The following is a 23,256-nucleotide window of genomic DNA, read 5'->3' as shown; positions in this document are numbered from 1 at the left end:
AATGGCAGCATGATGAGTGCAGAGAAATGAGTGAGAAGCCTTCTATGTCTTTGTGTGGTGGGCATAAAATGGTTGCAAACTAGATGAATGCTTAAATACATTATCTCTTTGACATTTCACACTACCCTTCTGGAAAGACCCCATATATTTAATATCAAAAGGGCAGAGACCACTTACCATGGGAGAAAAAGAGAAAGACTGCTTTGTCCTGCTATCTGTATCCCAGGGAGCAGATCACAGAGGACCGAGATGGTTTCCCTCACGCCTTGAAAGGGGCTGATGAGAACCCAGGAGCACCTAGATAGAAGTCAGATCCGTTCACTCATATCAGTCCCACAGATCTGCTCTAAATCTCTCTTCCCAGTCACCTCCTCCAGGGTTAAAAAGATGGCACAGCAGAGTGTGCCAGAGAGGTTGTTCTGAGTTATTGTTGTGTATGTTCCAGTGGTCATTGCTGTCTTCATAACCCTCATTTCAATATAAATCACTTCTGTTTTCACATTTTCTCCCAGACTAGTTCCACATCCCAAGGATCACTCCCATGAGTACCAGTTGAATCTGTCCCCCCCAGCTCTTCTCTAACGACCTTTCACAACATTGCTAAAGGCTTCAGCACTCACTGAAAGCATCAAAGGGCCTGTTCTCATCTTTCATGGAATCTAATAAGAATGGTGTGGCTATATATTCACAAAGCTGGCACTGCTTCTCTGCATGTCCTTTAAAAGCTGCAGGAGTCTCTGTGTGGGAGAATGGGAATAACAGCACCAGCCTGCCAGCCATGGAGGCTAAAACACAGATCCCTTAAGAGAATTGTTGTAGTCCAAAACAGTTGATGCAGGAAAGAAAACACTTTGCAGGAAAGTAAGAGGTGCACACATCCACGGGGAGTAGAGCAACGTGCCTACAGGTAGTTCAGCTGCCACCCCAACCTGCAGCCCCAAAATAAAAATGATGATGGGACTGCAAACATGAATATCCCAAGCTTCACTGATCTAATTTATGCCAGTGGACATCTCCTTGTACAGATGAATCCCTAGAACAGGCCTCCTTTCCATATTCTATTAACAAAACTATAAATATTTAATTTGAAATATAAGATACTAATAAGCATCTTTAATAAAAGAAGATTTTGCTAGATTGGCAGACTGCCACATTCATCTCCACTTCATACACTGTCTCCTTGTCTTGAACTACTAGATGACATCCTTCTGATGGAGTTAATTGGCCTCTTTCTTGCCCTGTGCTATTTCTGGTTTAATTATCTTGCAGTTTGGCCCATGGACGGTGTTATTCCCGCTGCTGCTCTTTTGCGCTCAGTGTTCTCAGTTTGTGTAGGGTGTTACCTGAATTCAGTTCCATTTTCCTCTTACCAACATTTTGCAACATTTTCTGCAGAAAGAGCAATTTAGATTCCAATGTAAAGCAAGCTGTGATCAAAATCCATTGGCTTCAACAGCTGATCAGCTTTTCACACCTGCCACGTGCCTCAAGTAGTCATAAGACAGAAATGTGCATTCGAAAATGAAGTTGCACATGTGAAGAAGAAGAGATGACAAGACTGATTGGAAGAAAAGAAACTGAGTTTCTGTTTTCTCAGGAAATTACAGCTTGACCTCAGGTTACTGAGATATTTCCATTGACTTCATGGCTTTTCCTCTGCAGATATATCAGATATGAGATCTATCCAGTGAAGTGCATTCCCTTGTCATTACCGAACTATCAAAGTGAAAAAAGTTACAAAGGAGATGAAATGTATTTTAGAATTGGACAATGGGGTTCAGTTAATTTTTACATTTCTTTGTATACTGATTGATTTTAATTTGGGTATTTTAAATAATTAAGCAGAAAATTAAAAACTAAGGAGGAGGAACATTTCTGGATAGAAAAGAGTAAAAAAAGGAAAGTCCAGCTCACAAGTAAGCATTCTTTACTGGTAACCAGAATGGGTAAAAGGGTGATGCCTTGAAAAAAAATGGAAGCCATTCCTGAGAAATCCCTTAGGAATGGAAGAGCATAATATCAGGTTAAAGCAAATCCCAAACCATTGCAAAACCTTAATTTCCATATTTTTATATTTCTGGGAAGTTTTCATATTTCATTCTTTGTCACAGTTGAATTTTTCCCATGCTGTGACATATTACCTGGTCTATGTGCCCAGCCAGTGCTTTCTACATGGCCTGTCTGAGCTGGTTTAGTCTGTTTCTGGGAGCCAACTATTAGCAAGGCTAGGGAACATGGTCCTGGAGGAAGAGAGATTCCTGTGCCACAAGCCAGGCACCACAGCTACACTTGAGAACAGCCATGGACACACACTGCACTCGGCAGTGGCATTTATAGAATCGTTAACTGCCAAAGAGATGTGAGGCTCATCCCTGTAACAATCTTTCCTTTGCCTTCAAAAAGCACTTCTCTGAAGTGCCCAGAGATATCCTGTCTTAGGGGTTATTCCCAGTTAAGATAAACCAAGGGAAAATGTGAGGCTGCTGTCAAAAGAAGAATTATGTTAGTGCTTACAAAAGCTCCCCTTCACGTAGGAACACCACACTGCTATGCATAACCTCTGTGTTTGATTTCTCTGTCATATTTTCTCACACTGGAGATGGTCCCAAAGCAAACCTCTGAATGCAAGCAAAGAACATGATTAAGAATCAAAGCCTAGAATGCCAGAACATATGTTTGGCTTCTTGCTTGTATCTTTATAGAGGTCCAGCCAAAAACCTCAGTACAAACACCCTTGAATATTTGTATGCTCTGCACAATAGGCCAAAATATTCCTGCTTACTACTATTAACCTTTTGCTGACTAAAACTAATGCAAATCTACTAATTGCCATGGATTCTGCAGGGGAGAGAATCCTTGTTTGACCTAAAATAAGTCTACCTCAGCCTTGTTTATCTCAGTAGTCAGATATACTGACTGCTCCCTCAAATCAAAAGAAAAATACTGAATCCCTGAGGTGGTTTCCCATAATGTTCAGGCTCCTAGACAAAATCCTGTGAAGTGCAGGTATGAACACACCTTGCTTATTTAAAGAGGACCAGAAGCTCTGGTTTTCATTGGAGGTTCTTGGTCTCTGGCTAAGACAAAAGTAAAAAAAAAAAATCTAATCTTAGACTGGTTTATTAGTCAGATGTCATGTAAGATAATCACCTTAGCAAAAAGGCCTTCAGTATGACCAAAGATATATGCATGTATCTCTCAAACCTAGAAGGAGAGGAAAATCAAACTTACCTTCAAATTCCACAGCAGGAGATGTGACATCATTGGGTAACCTCAGACAACCTGGACTTTGCCTCTGTCTGTCTTATATGTGTGAATCTTCAGATTCCACTGAAGATTTCTGCTCTGCCGGTCCTGCAGCTTTCTAAGACACATCTCAGCAGCCTGTTGACCTCCCACACAGGTCAGGAGAAAGTGTCAAACAAATGCTCTTTGACATAAATCAAGCTTCTCATGCTTCTCATGAATTAATTAATATCACATTTCTAGAAGCTATTTTTTCACCAGCCATGGCACTGCAATATAAGAAAGATATAAAGCTATTAGAAAGCATCCAAAGAGGGGCTATGGGGATGTTGAAGGGTCTGGAGGGAAAGATGCAGGAAGTGTGGCTGAGGGCACTTGGTTTCTTCAGCTGGAGAGGGAGAGGAGGGGCAGGTACCAATCTGTGCTCTGTGGTGACCAGTGACAGGACCCAAGGGAATGGCCTGAAGCTGTACCAGGGGAGGCTTAGGTTGGATATTGGCGAAAGGATCTTCACACAGACAGTGTTTGGGTGCTGGAACAGGCTCCCTAGGGCAGTGGTCACAACAGCAGTCCTTTCAGAGTTCGAGAAGTACTAAAACAATACTCTCAGGCATGTGGGGTAATCCTTGGGGTGGTCCTGGGAGCTGGACTTTGATGATCCTTGTGGGTCCCTTCCAACTCAGCACATTGTATGATATCATATAAGACTAGAAACTACCTAAACTACTACAAATTATCTGAAATCCACCCTGGATACTGTGTATATATGATAAAGGGCAAAATTTATCATATTTTTCTCAATCCCAATGAAAATAAAATTATTTAAGACAGAAAAGATGAAATAAAAAATTCATGCAAAGGTTACTCAGGAAATTTCAGCATGGAACATCTCATTAATCAAACCCCAAATAAAATCAGCTGTCTTCTAAAGTGAGAACAGAAAAATTTAGGACAACATATGTCTGAAAAAAAAGTTAGACTTTTTTATTCCAGGAGAACTCAACTAAAAGCTCTCTCCATTCTGGCACCTGGGTTTCATTTCATAATAGCTTCAGTCCATTGTTCCTTATTATCAGAGCTGACTATGTTCAAGCTAAGGCAGATCTTGTTCCTAAATTTATGTCTCTGTGTGTGACCACTACAATATGTGTTTTGTATGCTTTTTCCTGAAAGCCTAATATAGTGATACCTGTGACACGGCTTGGACTCCCCCTTTCATGTATATTACCAACTCGAACTGCAACCTGCTGGTAGATTTTTCTTAAACTCTAAAATGAGGGTCTAACCTTCTCTTCTTTTTCTTTTTCTTCTCTGTTACCTATAATCTTGATTTGACTCACACAAAAGTGACACAGTGGGAAATCCACTCAAGAAGACTTTGACAACTAACAATGGAAACCTACCTACACGAAAGTTGACTGGTGGCGTTTATAGTGAAAAAATGCATTCAGGTTTAAAGATGTCATCTGTGTTAACTGATCCGTGTTGGTTTTGTGTGTTTTTGTCAAAAGAAATGTGCTGTGGAGTCACCTCTGTTAGGGTAAAGAAAACTAGCCAGAACAACATCACCGCTAAAAATAGACAGCTATAATCAGGAGGAAAAAAATCCCCCCAAAATATTTAAGATAGGGTAAATATGAGGTTTAGATTGGACCAAATCCAAAGGACTTATACAAAATATTGAAATACAACTAACATATAGAATTATTTATATTTCTCTTCCTTTTGTCTTCTCTAACACTCACTAAAAAATTTGTTATTTTATGCAGTACCAAAACTGTTTTAAATGTGCCTCATGGATTAAATTAAAATAAGATCACTGTACATTTTTCTGCAGTAGCTACCAATTGTTTTGGCTTTGGTTTTAGAGTTGAAGCTGAGACATTTTACACAGATTCCTGTCCACCTGGAATGAATTCTTGCTGTGAGACAGCTTCCCTCATCAAATGGGACACCTGAGGCCATAAGGTGTCATTGGAAATCTTGGACATTCAATCCCAGAAAAAAGAGGTGTAAGTCAGTACAAAGTTCAAAGATGCCACAAGCCAAGTAAAAGGGCCTGAATCCATGAGGGTATTAAAGTAATTGATATTGTACAACCAGTCCTTGTGTCTTCCACATTACTGGGTCTGCTCTACTTAGGCCAGACCTTACTGCTGGACACAGCTGCCTTGAAGCAGTTGGTCTCAGCAATATATTCGTTGCTAACAGACCCTTTTGATGAAAACCATATCAAATATTCCACATTTGTGAAACTCAACACATAAATGGTCTTTTGAGTCAGGTTACAAACATGTGAAGTGGAGATGATGCTACTGCTCCATCCCCATGAAATGCAGGACAATTGAAAAACTTGTAAGAGGTTCTTGGAAGAAACCTGAGGCGACAAACACTGTGCAAAATGTGAATGGAAGAGAAAGGATCTGAAGGCAGAAGGAGGCAGAGAGTCAGCTGCATCACTCAGTTCATTTACCCAGGTCAGAGTAGCTTGAGAAAGGAGAAAGTTCAGAGGGGTCTGTACTGTTGTTGTCTATGCTACAGGTGTTCTCTAGCTAAACTGAAGGCTTTAACAAGTGACCAGACTTGTGGATGGCAAATCTTTCCAACCTGTGTATTGACTGTACCTGAAAGATGCCTATAAATTTTAATTAACTTAAAGAAAGTGGGGCAAAGAAAAAGATCATCTCTCAAAATTAAATAATTTGAGGTGAAGCCACTTTGTTCAGTGTTTTTTCACTAATACAAGTTCTTTGTCGTCCCTCATGATGCAAAGGAGGAAAAGTTCATAAAAGCAAGACACTCAACTGCTTAAGCAAAATTCATGCATTAAACAGGGAATTAAACTACATTGTTGGTTCAACAAGAAATACCCCAGAAAATCCAGTGAGAAACATATATTTTGGGGTGACTGACTGGAGAAGGAATTTCATCTCCTGCAACTCTGATTCTGCCATGGAAGTTCTGAGCATGCTTTTTGCAGATAATATGATCTGTGCCACTGTATCTCATGACTTTATGTCTTTTACCATTTTAGAGCCAGGGGAAGATTTGGTTAATACATATCTCAGACTGCAATAGGTATGCAATTTGTGAATCTTGTTTCACTTCAGACATTAAGAGGCATTTTCTGGTTTGCTCGCTCATACACAGTATGCCTTCCCCACATGCACCCTTTTACCTCAGCCAGACAAGGGCTACTGCAGGACCTCACCTCTCATGTCACCCACCTGATTTCTCCTACAGCTTCACTGCCAGGCAAGTCTCAGCATCAGAGGTGAACGCAGGCTAAAGCCTCCAAGAAAATCGCCAAAAATTGAGTGGTTAAACAGAACAAACCAAACCCCCTTTAAATGTTACTTTAGAGAGGATGTGTTGAAGTTCAAATGGGGGTCATTGTATCTCAGTTTGCTATCAGGCAGTCAGGGTAACTGACCCAGCAATACCTGCCCAGAGGAAGAGACAATGTTTAAAATTAATGTTGGAAACAATTATCTACTTGACTTTTAAGTGTGGGTCTTTCTGCTTTCATTTTTTTAAAGGAGGGCATTAAAAAAAAAAAAAAAAAAAAAAAACCCAAAAAAACCAAAACCAAAACAGAAAGGCTTGCAACTCTTTGAAGGTCCTGTTTGTGCTGAAAACAGACTCTGTGGATTGGTAATTGGCCTCACAGAGCCCAGGGGAAGTGAGGCTGAGGGAGCTTGGCAGGTGACAGCGCTGCCATGCTCAGCACTGCTGCAGCCACCCACCCACTGGGCCCGTCCGGGCTGCGGGGTCTGTGCTGCAGCAGGACACGCCACTGCCACCGTCCCCATCCCACAGCCTGAGCTCAGCACCCTCCTTGCCCGGTCTCACCCACCTCTAGCGACCCTTGCCATCCCTTCACTCCCCTGCACAAGGCTCAGAAGGGTTCACAGGGTGATGTGGCCACCGCAGGGCCGCAGCGTGCAAAGCGCCCAGGTCCCCGTGGTGCTGCAGGTCACGGCCTCCCTCACAAGGGCAAAGCAGGCCGGAGCCTGACTCTGGACAGCTGTAAACAGATGAAACAGCAAAGCCACAAATATGTAATTTCTCTGTTCTTCAGCATTGCTTGCTGTTTCCTGTTAAACTGCTGCCTTTCACCCAGGGCGGGACTGGCTCTCCTGCAGGTGAGGAAGGGGAGAGGTGGCCTGGTGGCAACACAGGGATGCCTGAAGCTGCTGGCTGAGGAATTACAGAATCACAGAATATGCTGCGTTGGAAGGGACCCACAAGGATCATCAAGTCCAACTCCTGGCCCTCATAAACACATGGGTGAGAAACAAAGAATGATCTTCAGCAAGACCATGAGCAATTTGTGGGCAGCCACGTCGTGTCCCTGCTCGGTCAGGAGAGGAGACACTGGTTGGTCCTGTCAGTGTCCCCGTGGCTTCTCTGGAAGGGAGGGCTCGTTGTGAGCCTGGGAATGCTGCACAGAATGATCCTGTTGGAATCCTGCTCCTGCTTCCCCCCTGGGGCCATGGGTGAAGCCATGCCCACAGTGTGAAAGCACACTCAGGAGCACTTGTGGCTGTGCACAGAATGGGCGACTTCAACCCCGCTGCTCCCAGGGAATGCAAACCGTTAGAAAAATGAATTAAGCCTCGCCAATATCTTTGCTTTAAAAATCAAAACAACAATAACAAAAAGACCAGTCAGGTTAATTATACTAGAGCAGGGAGGAATCTGTGAGATGTAAATACATTTCCATGAACATTAAAAGCAAACCCCTCTCTAAAGTGTTTTTCTTTCACAAGCAAGCAAGAAAACGCATTGGATAAAACAAACTTTGCTTATTTTAGTTTCGACTCAATTACCTGTTAATGGAAAAAATCTGGCACCACCAATAATAAGGCAGGAATGAGATCACTGTTCTGGAGGCCTGGCTTGTCAGGGAAGCTTGCAACAAGAAGTGCATTTATCTGCCTTTCTATAACCCTTTTCAAGCACTCTGTCAGGGAGCCCAAACTGAACAGCCAGTTTAGGAGGAACTTGGAACCCACTCCAGGCCCCCTTGGCCCTCTGGGAAAAGGAAAATTATTGTTGGCAAGTCTGCCTGGCTCCAGAAGTTGATCCAGTGCCCCCCACTTGCCCATGCAGCAGCAGACAGAGCTAAGAATTTTGTTATAATTAAATAACACTGTGCTGATTGGTTGCTGGAGGTGGTCTTGAAACTGGTGTTTAAGGCAGTAGAGAACAACGGTTACTATTCATAGAAAAAGCAGAGTCTTAAAATCCATCTGTTTCGTTCCAAATTTAGGCCAAAAAAATGCTCACTCACTGTCTTTAAAAATACCACCTGCTTAGCTATTTTGTATAATGTGCCATTATATAAGTTTGAAGAAGGAGCAGGCAGGGAATCAGCGGGGGCTGAGGAGGGGTGGGTGGAACAGATTAAAAAGATATAGTTAGATCCAAAAATACCCCAGCAGCATATTTAAAAGGGAACACAAAATAAGGGAGCAAAGGAGACAATTTCTGATGGAGATTAAAACCAGGGTGCTTGCTAATGCCTGGGAACCAGCTACTACAAATGGGCTTGTTTGCAAAAACCATAATAATCCTCTTTCTCTCTTTCTTGGAAAAAACCCCACCCTCCTTGCTTTGCACACTCAGCTTCAGTCATCCCCATGCTACAGAGCTGTGGAAACACCTTGAGACTTTCCCACCCTGTAACAGTTCTGGTGGTGTCCAGGCCAGAGCATCACAAGCCCCTGCCAGCAGGTACCTCCTAAACGGGGCAGTGCTTCCCTTCGGTGAGCTGGTGCCAGCTGCTAACTCAAAGGAACGAGACAAGGATCTGGTAACCCCTCAGCAGTGACTTTTCCAGAGCAGCTCTGCTCTGTGAGCAGGAGCATTAGCAGGGCCTGGTGTCCTGCAGATGTGTCTCCGATCTCTCCATTGTCCTTTCCCTCCCCTTGCTTCCCCACTGCAATCTTACATAATATTGCAGCTGCAGCTGCAGTATTTCCACTTTTCCCTATACCCTTAACTCGTTCCCTTGTTCCCTCCAACATCCCAATGCTGTCCATGTCTCCTACCTAATCTTCTCAGCCTGCCAGCTGGGCAGGGGAGAGCAGATGCTGGTCCAGAAGGAGACGTGTGATAATTGGCCATCTGGATGCTGCCAGAGAGAATGGATAACAGCTGAGCTCTCCCTGCCTTTTCTTCAGCAGTGGATCTGGAAAGCCTCTCTTCTCAGTACCGGCAGAGATTTCCCTGGAACTCAGAGGGACTTTATCATCTCTGAGAGTTTGACTGCCGCTGTCAAATCTGGTTCAAAATGCCAGAGTATTCAAGAATTATCAGGAGAGGGTCAAACAGATGGACAGAGAGCATGACTTCATGTTCTCCACTGCCTTAGAGGTCAAGATTATATATCCCCCCCACCCCAAATTTAAAAGCATTTCCTCAGAAATGCTCAGAAAAAAACCTCAGAAAAAAAGCAGCTCCTAGTACATGGATGAAAGTCATGAGTTAATATTTTTGATTGATCCCAGAAGAAAATCAGTCCAGGGATCGGAAGACTACAGTTGTCAAAGGGTCCTTAAACAGGTTGGTGACATTATTGACAATGATGGGTGCTTGGAATAAAATCACTTGTAGCTGATCTGTCTCAAAAATCTCAAGATGTTTTCCAGGGACATCTTAAGATGAATGCCAAAGTAACTGTCTACCTTTTTTTTTTTTTTTTTTTAATAACATAGCAATTGCTACAATCTCTGAACAAATTAAAATATTCAGAGTTTTAAGGCTTCAAAAGCTTTAGACGTCCTGTCCAACAAAGGTCACTTGAGATCAATCTCAATCCTGTACTGAATTTAGTTTTCACCTGGAGCACCTCTCTCAGAACACCATCCAAAACCTCCATCCAGCCTTTGGTGGTGCTCATATGCTTATTCCAAACATATCTGGGCAGCAGTGTCACACACGTTGTTGATTGTTATTATTATTGGAATAATAATAATAATAATAATGCCAACAATAGCATTAATATTATTAACTTTCATTATTATTGCAAAGACCTATGCAACCATTTTAGTGTACATTCTCTTCGCATCTTTTTTATAGTCTAATTAAATGAACAGGACTCTAAAGATTACTCTTTTTTTCCTGCCTCTCCATTTTTTATTTTAAGCAAAGCATAAAACCATGTGGCACTGCTTTGAGTCAGCAATTGCTTAAACTTTTTAAAATTCCATACACTAAGTGAAAAATGAGATTTACAAAACTAATGGAAAATAAATGTCTCCCGAACATGCAATACATTGACTTGCTTCCTTGCCTTAGTCCATAAAAACAGATGGAAGCAATAGCTACAGTGAATTACCTACTGGATGCAGGGCCCTGTGCTGTCTCTAGGCAGCCCTGGATGAGAACAGACCATGCCACTTTGTCACCACCCCACTCCAGTGGTTGTTCTCCCTGGTGTGGATCTGGGGGTGATCAGCCTGTTTCACACTCTATTTTACACCTACAATGCATAGACAGGGCTGTCTTTCCACCACGCTTCCACTGTACCTGGACACAAAGGGAATACATATAAATAATGGCAATTTTCTCCCAGGAGCCTTGACCCAGCTCAATTCCTCTAAACAAGGGAAATTTGGAGGCAAATCTGAAGGCATAATCCCTCAAAGGGATGCAGCCAAGGCACACCCTGGAGGAAACACAAGCAGTTGCTTTCCCAGGGATATACAATTGTTTTCCACAGCAAAAAGTTCCCAGCATGATTATCCACCACTCACAAGCCCTGTTCAATGTATCCTTGGAACACATGCCTCTCACCACACACACAGAAGGAAAACTAATTTGCACGGGAACGGTGTTTTAGGACTCTGCTTTCCGAAGTATGCCTAGTAAAGCAGAGAGCAAAGAACACATTTTCCTGAATATATGAATCATACCTTGATGGTGTCTACCCTGAATCATGACATTCAGAGATCTCCCTGGAGCACTATTCCTTACTTTAGAAGAGAGCAGCTATCCCCAGCAGAGATGCAGCACATGTGTCGGGCTGATGGATGGCCATGCTCTAACAAGAGTCAAAACACTTAGGAAAAAGAAGTAAAAAATTCCCTAGAAACCTTAACTAGCTGGAGAGTAATTTGAGGATTGCATTCAATTTACTGGCTACCAACAACAGCAAAATTTGGCATCTTCCACAAGGGCTTTGAAGCAATGTCCTTTTCCCCACTGCAGAGCCCTCTCCCACCCATGCTGCCCACGTGCCTGTTGTGGCTGATGAGGGAACATGTTCCACCGAGGTCAAGGGCAGCATCATGTCAGACCACAACGAAAACACCATCAGGCCTTGGATCAAGAGAGATAAATGGAGCTTGGTAAAAAATTCACCATGACTTAATCCTTTTAATAGGACATAAGAAACAATACTCACCTATATTGCCCTTTACTAACATGTTTCGAAAAAAAAAAAAAAAAGGCTTGTCTTGTAATTAATAATTAAATATTAGCAATTTAAAGTACTGTATATTGCTTACACATTATTTAGTACTTTACTCAGCACCTACCATGCCCTCACCAACAAAAATTCCTTCTGCAGCCAATGAACACTTTTGCAGGTTTTATTGGACCCCACAGGAAGGGAGAGCACCATCCCAGAACAGAACAGCCTGTTCCCAGGTCTCTGCAGAACACACCCTTCCTATAGAGCTGCCAAGACCAACCTAAGAGAAGTGCAGTACCTGAGCAAAGCACCTGCACAATGGCAGGGAACAAAGCTGCTTCAACACCTTTACACACCATTCTCAAGTGCCACTGTAGGAATTACCATGGCTGACATTTTCAAAGATGACTGGAACAATGGTGACATCCACTTGAGATAGAATTCTGAAAATTAGGAAGTTTAAATCTCCACTTATTAAAAAAAAAAAAAAACCCAAACAAATCAACAACATAATAAGATTCTTTGCATATCAATTCCCTTCCATCCTGCAGCATCTGCAGGCATTGCTGTCAGATGGATGCTGGACTCTCAGAACCAAGAGCTGCGCTGCAAGGGCTCACTGTATTAAAAAAACCCTCAAATATATGCAAAACTGGACTCAAATGTGTCCAGGAGATAAAGCCTAAGGCCAGAAGGAGGACTTTACTAATTAGGGCTATCTGGGCTCTCCTGTGACCTTTATAGTGCATCAGTTCTATGTTGTGAGATCACCAGGTTAAACAGAAATACATTAAAATTAAAGGTATCACCAGCCCTGGTCTCTTATCCACCAGTCGGCTCATTTCACATGGAAGGACATTCCCTTAGCTCACATGCTGTCTTCTGCCAAATCATGAGCCATTTGCTTTAAATAAAAAGGATCTTTAACCACTGCTACTCATGTGAAAGTGCACAGAGCAGAGAGAGGGGGCCAGTGCAAATGCAAATTGGGATTTCTCAAAACTAGAGCTGGCTGCAGTTTGCCACAATTTTCACACTTTTTTTCCTGAGGAATTTTTCCAGTGGGCCTGCAAATCTTTCCAGCCGGATAAAATGCAGTCAACGCATAAATGAGTTGACAAGTCATTCTCTGCACATACTAAGTTGCTTTTATTAATCCAGAACTGCATGCTACAGATACTGTACAGCATGAACATTTATTCATTACAAAAAATGGCTTCCAAACCATTAAAAATGAAAATTGGAATAAGAGCATAAAACGGAACAGTAACATCACAACTGTTAGGAAACATTCAAAGTATTCACAAAAAATGTTATAGTTAGCATCTTAATAAACCAGAGAAAAATCTGAGACAGTTTTACAATCGCTTCATGTCAACTACAATGGCACTGAATGAACAGATGAACAATTTTTCAGCTTTATACAGCGTTTTTTGCAACATCAACATGCCTAGGTTTTTTTTTTTTTGTTTTAAGTTTGCTACCTACCTGTATGTAGTAAGTGTACATAAAAGTGGCAGTCTGATTTTCCTTTTATGAATAATCTAATATACAGAATTTGGCCCTTAAGGGTTTATACCTCTTCATTTTAAATGCTTTCCGGACAATCTGCTACCAAACACGTCTGTTATAGGTGACATTAAAACTACATACATATCTACCTATGTAACATCACAGCAAAACATGATGAACAAAAAAATTACAGCATTAAAAAAAATAATAAAGTTGTCGGGAGAAAGTTAAAAGTCACTGAGAATTTTGGCACATAAAAATTTTGCACACAGCCTACAGTCCTAATGTCGCAGGGGATTCAGCTGCAGTTCTGAACAGGAGACACTTGGACCTTGCTATTTTTCAAACAGCATTGCTAAAAATTCCCTTGCTAAATTTTCAAGTCTTTTCGAGTGTAATGGCTTTTAAAGCAATTTTATTCTTTACACTATTGATCCTTGAAAAAATGCATCTGCGAATGTCCATTTGGTGGCAACCGTATTTTATATAGCAAAAAAAAAAAAAAAAAAAAAAAAAAAAATCACGAAAACAAATCAAAAACAAAATCCCGGAAAAAATATATATATACACATTTATATATAAACTTAAAAACCTTGTACAAATGAGTTGTTATATATAAGATGCTTACACTAAAGGAAAAAAAAAAAAACCCTTTATACAATGTTTCAAGGAAAAATAAAAGAAGAAAAAAACATTTAAAAAGGGACAACATACAGATACAACAAGCAATTTCTAAAGCAATAAATACTACTGGTCCAATAGCGTTGTGATACTTTTAATTGTTGAGTAGCGTCCCCTCCCCCAAAAAGAACAACACCATGGAACAAGGTATATTAACACATTTTTTTAACCCTTTGTTTCTGTACATTTAAACAATAACAAGTAACATCACAATAAAGGTTGTTTCACACAAGGAAGGAAAAAAAAAAAAAGAAGTAGTAGCGGCACCGCATTCGTTGTGCCCTTAAAGGTTTAAAAACCAGATGTAAAATGATTGGTTCGCAAGCTCGTATTTAATACAAATAATAAAGAACCAATGCCTCTGGCAAGGGCTGCTTCAAAATTGCTTCTTTTTTTTTTAATTTTTAAAATCAGTCTTTAAAACTAAGCTATTGGAACTACATAACAATTATGTATATATATATATTTTTTAAACGCTACAAAGACTTTAAACAGCTGTTGATAAAAATTTTGGCAGAATCATGAGGCTTTTCTCATCTACATATTTAAAAAGGAGAAATTGAAATAAGAATGGGTCAAATATTGACCAATGAACTCGATAAAACATCAACTAATGTAGCCACATGGCACAAATTAAAAATGAAACCGAGAAACGACGACAAACAGCGGACGACAACAAGGAGAAGGAAACAAAAAATAAAGAAAAGGAAAAAAAGAAAAAAAAAAACAAACCCAAATACCAACAGAATTCAATCCCCCCGAAAGAAAACCGAAAGGGCTAACAAGGCTAAAGCTATTCTAAGGACTTCGTTACAAGGGAGAGCGGCTGGGGCTGTGTCCCCGGCAGCGAGCTGTGGGAATGCAAGGAGGACGTCGAGGGCTGTGCGAGGGATGCGGCGGCGGCCGGCGGGAGGGCGGCCGGCGGGTGGTCCAGGGCCCCGTTGGGGCAGCTGGCGGCGGGCAGGGCGCCGGGCTTGCTCGCGGCGCTCTCAGCGAGCACGAGCGAGGATGGCGGCGGCATCATCACCAGGTGCGCCAGCGGGTCGGGCTTCAATGAGAGAGAGAGGGGTTGCGTTTGTTCAGTCTGTGGTTTCGAGTCTCTGGAGGGGGAGGCGAGCATGGCGGGGGAGGACGGAGGAGAGTCTAGTAAGCTTCCATCTGAAGAGGGTGGGCTGACGCAGCTGCCTTCACCTTGTATGTAGCGAACGCACTTTTTTTTTCTCCTAGAAACAGGGAGAGAGTTATCCATGAATAAAGGGCAGAGACGCTGATGGAGACAGTCATCTACGGCAACGAGCCATCAGTCAGCTACTCTGGGCTCTGCATGGGTGGCATCCTGGCCCCACGTGCCATCCTGGGGGTCTGGCAGGGTGTCCTCGGCACCAAACCCGCTCGGGAACCTCCCCATAGCTAACAGATTTGGAAAGGTTTCACCAACGAATTGTCTCTTCATCCCCTTCCTCTTCAGGCTGCCTCCTTTCCTTATTTTCATAATCAGAAGACCAGATAAATGGGTTTTGGCGCACACTGTTCTAATCTACAAACTTTCCTCCATGGAAAAAAAATATTAAAAAGTAATTTAATCCTCCTAAAATAAAAACCCTGGATAGCTGATGGTATCTCAAGATGTCCCATAACACTGTCCATCTCAATGGGGCTATAGCTACACCTGTGTCACCTGTGGTCTCATACGATGACCCTGCTCTTGGGAGGCAAGAACGGCTGCAAACTACTGCTCATTGCTTTCTCCTCTGTTAAGAACCACACCAAATCCAGAAATGTCAGTCAGACAGAAAGGATATATAACAGAGAGAACAAGAGAGAGGGGAAATAAAACCAAAACGAACAAACAAAGCAAACAGAAGAAAAAACAGGAAAAGAACAGGAAAAACAGAGTATGATTCAAAATAACAAGAATAACTGGTTGTATGGCCTGCAGGTTGTGGCTTTAAATCGACTCAGTTTTACTTTTTGTTTTAGGGGAGAGTGGTAGATTTGGGAAGCAGCTTGTCTGCGTTTTGGGGATTTTCCTCTGAGAGGCCATCCATGTAATTCCAGAGTGGGATCCAATTTCAGTAGGTGAAGAGCACGACGACAGGTACAAAGGTGAGGAGCAACATGGATCTTAATTTCACACCAGGGCATATGAGAGTCTCGCAAGAGCCGCTCATCTTCAAATAAATAAGTGACCCAACAGAGGTCTTTTCTCCTCCCTCTGTCCACTGGAAATGTAAAGGAGCAATGAACAGATGACAGTTTCACACCATCTCTCTTGCCAAGTATGTGCAAGACAATACTAGCAGTAGGACAGAAATAATGAGGCAAACAACCACAGCATCTGGCAGAATGATGTCCAGTGGCCACCTTGACACTAAGCATGCTGGCTCTTCGGCCCTCTGATCCACAATCACACTTCCATGGGAAGTGCTGAAGCGCCGTCACACAGCCCAAGGCATAGGACAAAGCCTATGAGCTTTGAGAGCCCAGAGCAGCTCTGCCACAAGAACTTTGGATGCTCAGCTAAGCTGCACAAAGCCACCAACGTGAAGGAGGAGGTTGCTCTCCCTCTCCAGTGGATACATCACCCCAGCTCTGCAACTCCATCAGAGGGAGCACCTGAGCATGGCACAGCAGCTGAGTGTCACCAGGAGACATTTCCCACTCCAGGAGGTGCCCCAGCTCCCCTGCTGGTCACCAGTGCTCTCCCCTAGGCATGGCGTTTGACTAGGTTAAACCAAGCTCCACCCTCGAGGCAATGAGGACAGATGCTTCTCATTGGCAAAGGAGACCACACTACCTTGATCCTGGAGTTAAAACTATCATCTCCCATAGCCAGGAAGGGAACAACAAACCCAGTAGCCCATATTTCACCAGCTTCAGTGAGGGACCAGTGCTGTGACATCCCTTTCTCCAGAGACTCAGGTCTGCTCTCAGATTCTGCTCCATGTGCCACATGGCAAGGTAAGGGGTTAGGGCTATTAGAGTTTTAACCACGTTAGCCTGCAGATCAATATGTGCTAAAAACTAAAGACAACCATGCAATTTAAATGTTAAAAAGAAAGAAAGAAAGATAGAAGACAGCAAGTGAAGGCTGTAAACCATGCTTTATTAGAGCAATGTTAAAAGACAGAAAAAAAATTAATTTGGTGGGCTCAAAACAGACCTTGTTAATTCTTCTACAATCAACAAACAATGCTGGAGATCTCTGGCTCTTGGCTAAGGACTGTTCTGCTGTTGACTCTCCCCTCTCCTCTCTCACTACTGCCTACTTCAGCTGTGCAGCACTACCAGGGCCACAGCTCCTGTTTGGACCTTCTGTACAGCTCCAGCAGCAAAGCAGGACAGTTAAGCTCCACAAAGCTCACCAATATTACTTGTGTGGAAAGATGGGTTCTTACACTGCAGACTGCAGGAGTCCCTCTCCATCCCCAAATTAAAATTACTTGCAAGCAGAGACCGAAGCTCTGCCTGCCTCATTCATGGGGATCCAAAACTCCTTTAACTGGACTGCTCTGAACCTACAGGGCAGTGAATTATTTAAATGGAGGCAGTTTGAATCTAGTATGCCAGAATTTCAAATTTATTTTTAAATATTATTTAAGTTCTGTGACCAAAAAGAAAGAGCTTCCATGGCAAAGCAGCTTTAAACCAGGTTTACCTGGCTTTCTGATACTGCAGAGTTAACAACCTTTTAAAAAGCAAACCCACTGCTCTGCTACCTGAAATAATTTTCCTTTGACTAGGATTAAGGGAGCATATTGCTTCTTTTGCTGAACTCTTTAATAGCGTGGCCACTTGTAGTCTGAAAAAAATATTTACTTAAATCATGATGGCTCAAGATGGGAGGTATTTCTGCAATCTGTACCAATCACACCACGGTTACCTGTGGTCATGAACTTGTCAGGATTAAGTGGGACAAAAGGCCCAGAGGGCAAACCCCCAAAGCATGCAAGTCTAATTTTAGCAGACTTGAAGACCACCAGGCAGCTCTGGTGAGGGGGAATAAGTAAAAATCTAAGGAACTTCTTGTGCCTCAGTTTTGCTCTGCTAAAGGCTGAAACAAAAATACAAAATATTCCCCCCTCAGAAGCACTGGTGAGGATTATTCACTTGTGCATTGCTCTGAAAGTGTTAACTCGGTGCATCAGTAGAGCAAACACCACCAGACCTGAGCCCACTTTTGTTGCTCTCGAAACTAGCCCTGGAACAGCACCAGTAAACCTGTTATGCTGCAATTGCCATGAGTGAAAGCCACAGAAGATCGCAAGGGTTTATTCAGTTGCTGTGGGCAAAGATGTCTCAGTTTTGCCCACAGTAGCAAACTGCACATCTTTAGCACCTACCTAAGGTGTGCTACAAAATGCTACCATGCTAGCAAATGCAATGTTACAATGGTTAGGACCAGAACTAGGAGAGAAATGCACTAATACTTAGTGGTAAAATGCCTCCATGCATTAAAAAACATAACAAAACAAGAACCCAAACTAAAACAAAAAGAAAAGCAGCTGATTCTGAATCAGTAAGTCCAGAACTATCAGCTATACAACTAAACTTGTCCCTGATGTGCTGAAAAGACTTCTGACCAAAACCTGGTATAAGTTAAGAGAGGGTTTATGCTTCACATGTAACCTAAGCACTGTACAGACCAAATAAAAACTTTCCTTGCTGATAAAATTTAGTTTTAAAAGTATGTTGCTTACTTAAGCAGCCAGAAAAAGACAAAGCAACACAAACATGATGTGCCCCCAGTTCTGGTACTTGGCATGCGGAGCCTGACATGCTTCACGTACTGTATCTCTAGACTACACAAATATCTGCTGATAGTGTGCAGCAAAGTAACCACAGAATAGAGCCTAACTAAACACAGCACTGCAGTCCTTGGCTAGCATGAGACTCGAGTCTCCTGACACAGTGAAGCAGCTACTCAGCTCTTCTGGACTGAACCCTTCTCCCTTCCGGCACTACGAAACTGCGGCTTTCCCAGCTTGTGTAACACATGTCCTGGTACTGATACCTAAACCCCAACACCCCATACTACCATGCCTCAAATGGGACAACACACAACCTGCAGAAGGCATTTCTGGTGCCTCTGGTACACTGACACACACCACCACCCCCAGTCCGAGGTTCCTGGACACTAAGCACAGACAAGACTGCGTGCATACACAAAATACGATGGACGTCTGAGCTACATTCTAAATGAGATGGAGCACATGGGACTGGCATGGGTAAGAGGGGAAAATGTGGGAGAGGAATCACTACACACAGAGTGTGGTTTGGGTTGAAATACCTACCATCATAATATTCCAAATTCAAAGACTGCTTGTATCAGAATAAAGAAACAACAAATTTAACCAAATGCGATCATATAAGGAAAAAGGAATGAGAAAAGAACTACTCGGTATCCCTCCACCAAGAAAGAAGTACGTACTGAGTTACACATGGAATTAAACTCCAGTAGAACATGGGCTGCCAGAATTTGGGCTCTCTGATGTCTTTCATCTCCTTTTAATGCTGGAAACCGTGCTACTAAAGTTGTAATTAGTTTTGTCTAGAGCTCAGACATTTACAGCTCACTTGTTGGGATAAGATTTAAGAAAAATATATTTTTGGAATTAGGAAAAAAGATTTCAGATAATTAAAAAAAATTGTATCTACATAAACCTTACAGAGGCATAGTAGCCAACAGGTAGCTGTTTTAATTTTTCAGATAATACCAAAAGAATGAATACAATATAAGCTGTAAACACTGGCTTTTACATCTCTAATAATGAGAAAAACACTAGTACTGCAGATCCCAGAGCCTTTTTAAAAAGCCTTTGCAGGCAGGGGACATAGACCCAAATGAAAGACAAAATGTAAATGTCCAGATAAACATTAAATTTGCTGACAATCTGGAAAAAAATAACAAAACAAAAAAACAAAAAAAAAAAAAGGCCAAAAAACTGCCAGCTTTAAGGACTTTGAGTTTTCTTGTTCCCAGTTCTACCACCAGGGAGAGGTTATTGGTAAAGAAAGAGAGAAAATGGCATTAAATTAGCAGGAAATTCCAAAGATCAAAGATTATTAGCAATTGATGCTGTGGGAGAGAGAAAGGTGGGGAGTGGGGAAAAAAAGATTAAAAAAATAAAATCACACAAATGCACTAAGAGGACAGATTGTTTTTATTTCCCCAAAGGCCTAATGGGTAGTTTTATACCTGCATGGTTTGCACCATAAACTCTGTCGGTCAAGCCCGAACAATGCCCGACACTTCTTTGGAGTATTTGCATCTGTTAGCATAAGGTAAACACAAAAAATACAACACAATGGTGGATAGAGCTCATTTGGTCTGCGTCATCTCAGCTACAGCTACGTTCAGCTTTTAGTCACCTCCGTTTTATTTGGTAATCTCCCCTCATACCAAGGGCAGGAAGGAAAACAGGACTTTCACAATGAGCCAAAGGAAAAACTAAAAACAAAAATCTCCGACACGGCCAGGAGCCTGTGTGGTGTCGGTACCGCACTCAGTGCCGCGTTATCAAGGGCTTTGGGAGCGACTGTCCTTGGGTGGAGGCTGGGAAGGCAGGAGCATGGTTGAGCCACGGATCAGATGGGCTTAAGGTTGATGCTGTTTTACAGTGGGTTTTTGGCTAGCAGCAGCAAAAAGGAAGGCAAAAAAAAAAAAATCAACCAACCAACAAAATAAAAAAAAAAAAAAAGCAAAACCCTTTCAGAGAGATGATTACTGATGGCAGTGTCCCACTCCCTTGTGTCTTCTAGATCACAACACAGAGCTACAAAGCAACAAGGCAGGAAAAAAAAGGGGAAAGTACCAAATAAACCAGCTGCAAATCAGCCATAGCGAGTCTGGGAAAACTATACACACCTGCAGGGGCCGCACCAGTTATTCTGTTGATCAAGGCCAAAGCGCGCTCGGCATTTCTTAGGAGCGCTCAGGTCTGAATGAGTTCAAGAAAAGCGAGCAGAAAAGGGAGAGAGGAAAAAAAGAAAAGGGGAGAGGGGGGGAGTGAGAGAGAGAAAGAGAAAGAGGAAGAGAGAAAAGGGGAGAAAAAAGAGAAAGGTAAAAATAAGGAAAAAGTAAAAATAAAAAAGGGAATAAAAATCAATGTCCTCGTTATTAATTGCAAATATTGACTTTTGATTTAAAAGTTAAAAGTGATAATTACATTTTTATTCAACTCTTGAGATTAGCTGTTGCAATTAAAGCTGCAGTATCCCTTTATAAAGGACTGTTTCTTTCCCTTTTAAGAGAGCAGGTAGAGGAAAGTCTTTGTGGTTGGTCTAGCAGGATGTTTCAGGCAAGATTGATTTGGGCTGGGGTTTCTTTTTTTATTTTTTTAAGAGGGGGGGAAAAAAAGGAAGAAAAGAAGCTGAGTATGGAAGTTAGATCCTGAACATGCTTTTTTCTTCAACTCATACGAAATAAGAGAAAAAAAAATAAAAGAAAGAAAAAAAAAAAGAAATTATATCTCCTGGGATAATGCAGCTTTTGGAATAACATTCAATTTACTTGTTTTCATTAATTTGTATTTAAAAGAATGGATAAGAATAAGCAGATTGCGGAATGAGTATGTTAGTATCAGCCAGAAAATAAAACGTAAAGCATGGCAAGGTGCTGAGTTAGTACAGCTAGTGAATTGCAATGAATAGGCTTGAGAAGAAAGGAAAAAAAAAAGATCCAAAACTAAAATAATAATAAAAAATGCGTATGCATGCTAATGCGAGAAGACTTAGTGGGAGCCATGAAAAATGCCATTAGATTAAGGAGGTTCATTACTGACTTGCTTCCATTCTTTATCAGTCTCTTTAAAGAAATACTGCATATTCAATTTGCACAGTTAGTACAACTCTTGCGTTATTTTTACTGTATTACTGTTTTAATAGCAATTGTTACAAAAACAAAAAACAAAATTAAAAAATACTATCAAACATAATAGATATAAAGATATATAGATAATAAACACTATCAAAACGTGTGGATGATATTTTTTTCTTAATGTCATAAGTGTTTAATGTTAAAATCTATAATGGCAGGAAAAAAAATTAAAAGCAGTTTATAACTATTTTAAATGACTCAAAATGACGTTAGCACCTGTAATCGGAGGAAGTGAAAGGCAAGGATTTAGGAAACATTCGCTGTGTTCTGAAAAAAAAGAACAAATTATACAAAGGCTTCAAAAAAACTAAGTTAGGGCTTCTTCAAGATCGACTATGAGATTGCCTATGCAGTATTTCTAATTTCCTATACAGAATGGCAAACCTCCTTAATTTAAGATGGGTGCGATTTACCACTGTAAGGCATGCATCAGGACATCCAGGGACAGCCCAAATTAACAGCACACGCACACGGACACGCACGCACGGCCGCGGATGCGCGGAGGAAGCGGCCGGCTGGATAAACGATGGCATAGGCATTACAGCTACGGCTCTGCGGTTACAGGCTCGGCAACTACACGGACACACTCGGCTAGTGCCACACGAGGAGGCTCTGACATGCAATGGCTGGGTTACTGGTTTTAGAAGGGCGGTAACGCGTCAATTATTGGAGTGCATTTTAAAAAAAACAGCTGTCTAGCATAGGGACTGGCTCCCCTGAGGCCAGGAGACCTGTGCCCACCTCCCCCGTACCTACAAGGGTCACACCAGGACTGCCACACTTCCACTAAGCAAGAGGTTTAGAATTGACTTTACTTACCATTGGTCTCTCCTGGCTGCTTATCCCTTTTCCTCTTCTTCTTCTTTCCCTGCAGAAAACATAGACAAACAAGAAGGATTAGAATAAAACCCCAAACAAGCATCCTTGCAAGAGGGCACCGAGCAACGAGGCTGCAGCTGGAGCAGGAAGCTCCCAAGCAGGGACACCAAAGTGTGACACTGGCTCACCCCCAGTGCAGGGAACTTTGGAGGGCCCCACGGAGATGCTGCACCCCAGGACTGACTCTGCCTCCCCACCCTGTGACTTTTCAGACAGCCTCACTGCTGCCCACCCAGTGCTAACACCCACCAAGGCCATGGGCAGCTGGGGGCAGGCAGAAGGACTTGCAAGATGCTGTTTTTGAGCTAAGATCATCATGAAGCCAAAAACATCAGACATGTGTACGCTCCTGCATGCAGAAGTTTCAAGAATCATTTGTGGTTCTGTATTGGTGCAGCAGGAAGGGGAAGGAGAAGGAGAATTAGAGAGGGGAGAGTGAGGTCAGACTGAGCCCCTGGAGTTCCTCAGCACCAAACCCCAAGCATTCAAACAGACAAGGAAGCCACAGTGATGAGTGTATCCTAACCTGCAGTTTTATAGTTCCACTGAAACCTAGAAAACAATGCCAGGACAAGAAAAAAAAAAAAAATCCAGACATAGCCAAGACCCTTCCCATATTTTGCTCTATCACAAGGAA

General features: G+C 42.1%; 1 protein-coding gene and 1 long non-coding RNA gene across 39 annotated transcripts in view; both read right to left on the bottom strand.

Annotated features, from left to right (window-relative positions):
* Positions 1–3,503, bottom strand: part of LOC140684463 (uncharacterized) — a 62,482-nt gene extending 58,979 nt beyond the window's left edge. For all 4 annotated transcript variants that reach the window (XR_012056759.1, XR_012056760.1, XR_012056761.1 and 1 more), the window contains exons 1-2: positions 3,232–3,503; positions 178–297 (exon numbers count right to left, since the gene is read on the bottom strand). This is a non-coding gene — a long non-coding RNA (uncharacterized lncRNA). The remainder of the gene's footprint in view (positions 1–177; positions 298–3,231) is intronic.
* A 9,290-nt stretch (positions 3,504–12,793) lies between these two features.
* The window catches only part of TCF7L2 (transcription factor 7 like 2), a 172,946-nt gene continuing 162,483 nt past the window's right edge, over positions 12,794–23,256 (bottom strand). For 12 of the 35 annotated variants that reach the window (XM_072931253.1, XM_030276410.4, XM_072931256.1 and 9 more), the window contains 4 exons: positions 22,560–22,608; positions 21,957–22,007; positions 20,730–20,802; positions 12,794–15,084 (listed from right to left, as the gene is read on the bottom strand). In XM_072931253.1, the coding sequence (XP_072787354.1) occupies positions 14,655–15,084; positions 20,730–20,802; positions 21,957–22,007; positions 22,560–22,608 (603 nt within the window). In that variant the 3' untranslated portion in view covers positions 12,794–14,654. Of the gene's footprint in view, positions 15,085–19,154; positions 19,184–20,060; positions 20,134–20,729; positions 20,803–21,956; positions 22,008–22,559; positions 22,609–23,256 lie in introns of those variants that run through there. The other 23 variants (XM_072931268.1, XM_030276432.4, XM_030276433.4 and 20 more) reach the window with 13 other exon arrangements.

The sequence above is a fragment of the Taeniopygia guttata genome, chromosome 6 (genome assembly GCF_048771995.1).
Source record: "Taeniopygia guttata chromosome 6, bTaeGut7.mat, whole genome shotgun sequence".
Lineage (NCBI taxonomy): Eukaryota > Metazoa > Chordata > Aves > Passeriformes > Estrildidae > Taeniopygia > Taeniopygia guttata.
Note: the sequence above shows the minus strand (reverse complement) of the source record. Positions and strands in the feature narration are given on the sequence as shown.